General features: G+C 36.2%; 1 protein-coding gene across 1 annotated transcript; it reads right to left on the bottom strand.

Moving 5' to 3' along the window:
• Positions 1 to 2682: 2682 nt before the first annotated feature.
• On the bottom strand, positions 2683 to 5013 carry LOC110451180. The gene has a single exon (XM_021499054.1). The coding sequence runs from the start codon at positions 4496 to 4498 to the stop codon at positions 3152 to 3154; it is 1347 nt and encodes a 448-aa protein (XP_021354729.1). The 5' UTR covers positions 4499 to 5013; the 3' UTR covers positions 2683 to 3151.
• Between the last annotated feature and the right edge of the window lie 2687 nt (positions 5014 to 7700).

Below are 7700 nucleotides of genomic sequence, written 5' to 3'. Positions count from 1 at the left end.
TTTTTGTTGACCTTTGTCCATGGAAGGTCCCTGCAAAATTTCATTGAAATTGGTTCAGGGGTTTTGGAGAAGAAGTCGAAAATGTAAATTGTTTACGGACGCACGACGGACGACGGACGACGACGGACAAAAGGCGATCGCAATAGGTCACTTGAGACTTTGTCTCAGGTGACCTAAAAACAATATATAAGGGAAAGGACGAACCAACGCAAATCAAAAGTTACCATACGTCGTCATTTTGAGACGAAACAACTAAACAAGAGCATTCCACCAATCACCTACCATATATTTCCTACACAATTCAGGACTGCCTGTTTCTCAGACATCCTTCTTTACTGGCCTTTAAGCATATCTATAGGTGTAATTAAACCATTAATTACGGCAATCGACAAAGGCCGCAGCTCTGCATGAAACCAGTCAATAAAACGTCAGGTTTACTTGTGAATGGTTGTCTCTCCGTCACAAATCACAGGTTTCTTAATTATACTGTATATTGGAAGTCAGACGGTGAAATTATACCTGTACACACATAAAGTAAAGAAACATAACTAAAAAACCTTTCAATTTTAAATTTGTGAACTTGTAATTTATTCGTGCTAATTGACTTAGCGATGAGAAAAGTGTAGTCCCTATTTTGGAGCTGGCACACGTATTTAACATAAGGTGTAATTGTACTTTATATATCCAGGCCGTGTTATTTTAATCAGCTTAAAAGCACGCTAACTAAACTATTGAATTTGTTCCTTACGATAAATAAATCTTATTTCATATTGTGTGTATATTTGAATGACATTGGATTCCGGTATTTACATACTTAGCTATGTATTTTAGGGAAAGAATGAAGATTAATTACCAGTAAAATGTGACTTGATCGCACAGCTTAACAAATCAACATTCTTTGTTTCGATGCACATTTCTTTTATTTCGATTGCGTGTTATGGGGGAATGAAACGATTGCTTGTACATCAAATCGTAATATGAGTTGAATGTAAACAACCTTGATCCAAAGACGTTGTGTATTTTTAAGTTTTGTTTTTGACTGGTACATGTATGTGATACATTTTTGATATATCAATTATCATTAATTATTTAAACAGCTAGTACGTTAACCTCTTTAAAATGAAAATGAGGACATGGAGTCCTTGAATAATAATAAATATTGTAGATGATATATGATGAGTTCCCATTGAATACCATATATATTTCACGAGTATGGCAGAATGCCGATAGTTTTTAAGAGTGCAGAGCACGAATGCATTCAGTCTAACAATTTAAATATATAAGGTGTTAAACGGAGAAATCGTATTTTTTTATTTACACTACATTTTTAAGGTATCGCTAAGGAAATAATGCTGCATTTAAAAAGTACGGGAATTAGAAGCGTAATATGTGACGCTGACGACAAGTGATCCTATCATATTGAAGAGATTACTCAACACAAATCTTTCGTTTGCGGCTATTATTTGGTAAGATTTCCAAAGATGGATCATTTGAATAGTTTAGTGGTCTACAGGTTTGTAGCAAAGGTTTACTAAAATAACAACTTATTCTACCGTCGCCTTATCTGGTTCCTCAGTGGTTGGAAGTAATGTCATTGGTCAGTATTAGAGGTGTAATATCTGCATTGTGAAGATATTACTTTGGTATATCTTCACTACAGTGAGGATTTGACTCTTTATCCTAAGGTAATTTTTGAAATTTCACAATTAAAATTAAAATTAAAATAAAAAATAAAAATTGTGATATTTATCACCCTGATAATTGACATCGACGATAAGTACAAAAAAATGTCATCGTCATAGATTTCGTCTAGTGTGCGTGTGCTACCACACACGACAAAAGACAAGCCTGGTTACATCTAAGTGGTAGAGCATTAACAATATAAGGTATTCATATAACCATTTTTTCCCAATTTCATGATAGGTTGATCCATTTAGAACATCTTAAGTAGATTTTTTTTTTTAATTTAACCAGCACAATAAATCTTTTAAATCTGGTAGTCTTGTACAATTGGGTTATAAATGGGCCGGGCTCTCCTTAATGTAATCCTCTCCTCGGGAAATAAATGTAACTTCGTGTGCTGTTAATATCAACAGCCGTACGCAGATAAAAGATCTACAAGTACTTCTAGTGTCACTTTCTACAGATATAGGACTAAAGTAATAAAGGACAAACTAGGTAAAAAATGTGTCAAAGTGTCAAATAGGAACTTAACAATGCCATAACTAGACAACTATAAGAGAACAAGAGGAAGACTTTTTTTAAACTGACGCCATTATCAAAAAGATTGACAAATGAAATAACGCCCAGAATGTTAATCACTTGTGGGCAACCTAACAGTTTTAACAACTACTGGTAGGTTTATTGAATATATCGAGAATGAGAAAACCTATAGTGTATGTGGGAGAAACACTGTTCCCCACAGGTATTGATTGTCAATGTCAGTACTCCTATTCGAGTACTTTCTTATTAAGACTGGCAACAATTGTATTGGGTAGGCATTGTAGCGGTGTTAGTTTAACTGTTTACACGCTAAATTAGTTGTGTGTGTGCTTGATTTAGTAATTGACGCAGGAAACCAAAACTGTCAGTATACTGCCTACACGTCGCTTTGTCGACAGTACTTTAACGTCCTCAGTCCGTCCAACAAAGAGACTGACAATTGGTTTGTTAATGTATTATTTATTTTCCTTGTTTATAAGACACTAACTTAAAAGAAATATGATAGCTGGCTGCTACGATTCGTTCATTATGTGTCATACATACTTTATGGGGTTAGAAAAAAATGCATAAATAATCATAATACAATGTAAATTTATGAGATAATAACTGTATTAAAAATGTTATTAATCTCATAACATGGTAAAAGAACTTTCACTTGATGCATGAATATTAAAACATAAATAGAATAAAATTGTACGAAATAAATACATATACATACATGTTGAGCACTATCGAGTGTACAAGACTTACATAACGGCGTATTTAAGGAACAATTTGACAGTATATCTTGTTTGGAATTGTTCTGACAGTTTAACTTTGTTTACATCCAAATTAGATTTATCATGCTTTACACAGCGTCGCATTGTTTGTATACATTTATCTCAGTACATCCCTCTCTCTGAAATATTTGTACACACCAACACACATGTCACCTTTTGACCCTACTCTCCGACGCTGGCCGATTAGGTAATATTCTGGCATTCACTCTCGTGCCAGAAGTCAAAGGTCTAGAAGTGTTCGAGGCGGGACGAGCGCTCTGTACTCGACCTTTCTTTTTCTTACCATCTGACTTAGAAGGTAGTTTGTAAAAACTGGGATGTGTCATGTTCATGGCAATTGCTCTTTTACTCCACATAACGTTCTTACACTGCATTGAACCGTCCTCCTGGGCCACTGGCACCATGCCATACCTCTCATAAAGGTCCTGTCGTGCCCTATCTAGGTCCGTCATACAAGTCAAATGATGACGTACCATCGTCCATTTAAGTTTTGATTCTTTTGTATTTTCGGCAAGAGCAGTTTCTTTAACATCTCTACGTAACAGTTTCCAACCTCGTTTAGCTCCTTTTAATTCTGACCTCATATTTTCCATGTCCTTTGCTTTGGCTGCTTCCTGTGTCTGTTCATCCTCTTCCTCCTCCTCCTCAGCTTCCTCATCCGCTTTTTTGGCGGCGTTATTAAACAACCTGGATGCCATACCGGACACATTCGTTAATCGGCTGATTTTTTCTTTAAGTAAGGTATAACTCTTTGCCCGTCCATATTCCGTATTACCGAACATATCCGTCATCACATCCTTGAAGTCCTCACTTCCCTTAAAGTTCGGTCTGGGTTTAAGTGTCATAGTGTCCGTCTGATCGTTAATTTTAATAATGGAGTCCTCGAACGTGGACCAGAACGGCTGTGGAGGAGGTTCCGGAGAACCTGCCTCCGAATCGAAATCTGAATCTTGAAACTCGCTGTCTGAATGATCTAGACTTCGCCCCGTGTCTCCCATATTGCTCTTTGGAGTCATGCTTCTTCTACTGAACAAGTTTGTGGTCTTTTTCAGTTTTTTAGAATGTAACTGTTTCGACGACTGTGATGAGGATAAAGCGTCACGATCACTAGAAGAGTCGTTTAACACTTTGGCATTAGAAGACTTTAGTCGAGAGAGTATACTGTTTTCTTTCGGCATAGATTTCTTACTATTGTCATTTGGAACGGAGAGACCTGCCTTGAAATTATCCAATAAGGAATTTGATAGAGAAGGTGACTTCTGCGTTTCCGCAGAAATCACAGCCGACCTAGTACGTGTTGACTGTTCTCTGGTATCGCTGTTGCCGTTTACTTCCTTAGCTTGCTTGAGTCTCGATAACAGCCCCAACATAGGAGGTGGGGAGGAACTATCCTGAGAGGACCCCTCCTTCATAAAGTTATTTAGCAGCATGGGGTTCTTCATGGTTTCCTCTGTAGCGTTGCTACTTTTTGCCAGTAAATGAGCCACTCCGGGCATCGCGGTTATTAAGTACCATAGGCAGACATATGCCTGTGTATCGAACTCCACTTAAAACCCCTTTGACGTCACCTCATAACAACGATCCATTCGAATTCAATACTTCTTATTGCCATGAACGGGTTTTTTTCACTCAATAGAAAGTCCACTTCATCGATGGGATCAAAAACAGTTTGCAATCACTAACTATTCTTGAATGCCACTGTTTCAATGAGTGTTACCATTCCAGTTACGCCGAACTGTGTACACTTATAACTTGTAGCGCTCGATAGAACTGTAACCGACCGTCAATATTGACTTAGTGAAAATCGCTGTTGTGTGTTCATGCCGGAACCATTTATACATCCGTTCCTAAGGAGTACTGTATCACATTACTGAATGGGGGAGGTAGTCTGTCCTACAGCCTTCGTTTACCGTCCGTATAGGTGTAGTGAGACTCGCACTGTGAATGTTGTAGGACTAACATGGGCCTTTAATAGCCAGCACTATTTAAGTTTACTACGCGTGTGTATCAGTACAATACAACAACCATGTGTATGACAAGCTTTGTAAACGCTACAGGTACCAGGCCTTAATACCCGCTCAATGCTATATTTTCTTTCGTTTTTATCTTTAGGCAAAGTAATCTGTCTTAATTTCGGATCCAATGGGAATATTTTCTCACGCATGAATGAGCAAGATCACTTAAATATTTGTAAAAGCTGCCACCAATCAATTGTTACAGGCCGGTATTGAATGATCGGGACGCTATAGTACCCATTAGGACTACTATGGGGTCACGCGACTGTTGACCGGAACGGATTGTATACAGAAACGTTCTGTCAGAAGATGCAACGTTAACAATAATCCAGCCTCATACGACAATGTCACAGTCATCTTTTTTCTGCATACAGCAACGTGCCATTCATCGTTTTGCGTCAAAATTACCATTTCATGCGTTTAATTATTCATCACAGTTTAAAATATAATGAGTAATGCAAATAGGAAATAAAGTTTGTTTTATTCAAGTACAAAAAAGTAAAAACATATCTTACCTATCATTTGTTAATGCGTTCAGTCTCATTATTCTCTATATTTATGTTCTTTCCTTTCACTATGGTTATTAGCGAAATAGGTATCGTTAGTATTGATAGCAAGGTATTTGTATGTATAATTAGATTTTGAACGTGCTTTAGGCTTTGTTGAAGGTTTGTTAAGGTTAATTGTCACTTGATTATATTATAAACATATTGTTCTTTAGCAAAAGTTGCAATGGGAAAGGGAAAACGATATACACATACAAACTGTGTTATTACCTCGTCATTTCAAAGTTAATTTCTGTCATACCAGCTTATAAGATACGGCCCATGACCGTGAACAATGCTCTTTTCATACCAAGGCGACATCGCGATACCTGTAAAATGAAATATTCACATTTGACAAATTAGATCATGTTCATAACATATCAACGTGTAATAAGCAATATCAATCTCAACTTTAATTTTGTTTCCTTTCCTCACTTTACCTACGTGAAAGAACTAATTTCGAGATACCATAAAGAAAGAAATATGCCTTAACTCAATGACCGTAGTCACTGGTTTTGAAATGTTATATCACCCGCGATGTCTAGAGGTCGTGGAGAAAAAATACATTGTTCCTACATTTAGACATGAGTGATCTATGTTTTCTATTCTCTCTAACCTCAAATTGTCTTTTGTTTTCTCCCTAGACACCTTAAGGTAACGGATTGACATATATTGTGTCTACATGACATGATATTGTGTCCATGGTGTGACTTTGCAGTGGCCGAGGCGAATACATTAACGAAACGAACTTTGCTAACGTAACACAACGAAGACAAAATGACGAAACGTCTGCAACATGATATTCGCAGAGAGGCAGTGGACTCAATAGACTACGATATGTGATCCTGTATTACAGGTTCAACTAGAACAATAGAGCTGGCACACGACAGCTGTGCATACTCAACCCATCTGTGACGAATAGGTCATTGTTTTTGCCAGATCTACTCGTTGACTTAAGTCAGTATATAACACTCATCTCATTTATAACTTATCGCGGTTTCAGTTTTTTAAATGCACTTGAAACGCATTCCGTAAAATCCACTTCTGAACCATTTCGTTGTTTGCATGTAGCATCCAATATGGTTTAGGTAGGTAGTTCTCGACATTAACAAAAGATGTACTTCTTTCAGTCATTGAACTCTAAGTGGCAGGTTTTAGTCTGTCCTGAAAATGGTATCTCTTGTTTTAGTTGGCTTAAACGTTTGACCACTGTCATCGTTCTTCATCTGTGTTAAAACAAATGGTCAAATTTTCTCCTGAGATTATGTGGTTTGTTTATAACTATACAGATGTGACGTATTGGAGCCTGTATTATCAACGGCACAGTTTATATACCATTACATGCCTTTGGTAAATACCAGTATGTATCAAACTAAAATAGATTAATAAATATCACGAGGAGAAAATCGTGAGTAATTGAGTAGAGGATAACTACAATCAGTGTATTTTTATTTTATTAAAACATTTCCTTAGCGGGTTTTTTTCTTTCTATAATTTTATATGTGCATGTATTTCTTATGATATATAGTAGGGGCTTCAGAGTTGGGAAGCCCTTGGATCAGGACCCCACCTTGTCTATTTTTCTCACGTTAGAACCAAGCATTCAACCAAAAACAATTCATTTTCTAAATCAAAGCTCGCATTTTGGTTATTTATAATAAAGAGATTTTCATTTTTTTACCATTATGTTTATTTTACAAAAGTTATCTACAAACTTTTGCATAGAAATGAATAGGATATTATTCTTTTTCTTCAGCTGAGTTCCAAATAATCACGAACATTAGATGCACCATACATACCATAACTTAAGTCAAGAAAAATACAGTGATTTATTCTTATTTATAAGCATAAGTTATTTGGGTTTTCACATATTTTACATATATTACCTAAAGCTAATGGAAAAAGGGAGGCGACTCTTATAGAATTGTTTACTAATTCAAAGATCAAAATCACCGTCTTTGTGCTTATTTATTTCTTTACGGGGTACATATATTTAAATTCCAATAGATCATTATACTTTCATATCAAAGCTATGAATGACATCAATCATGGTTCAATAAATTGACCATTATAACTATATAATAGCACGGACTTTAATCTAATTCCGTGATAATAGGAAACGTTTACATATCTATAAA

The sequence above is a fragment of the Mizuhopecten yessoensis genome, unplaced genomic scaffold (assembly GCF_002113885.1).
Source record: "Mizuhopecten yessoensis strain PY_sf001 unplaced genomic scaffold, ASM211388v2 scaffold5865, whole genome shotgun sequence".
Classification (NCBI taxonomy): Eukaryota; Metazoa; Mollusca; class Bivalvia; order Pectinida; family Pectinidae; genus Mizuhopecten; species Mizuhopecten yessoensis.
Note: the sequence above shows the minus strand (reverse complement) of the source record. Positions and strands in the feature narration are given on the sequence as shown.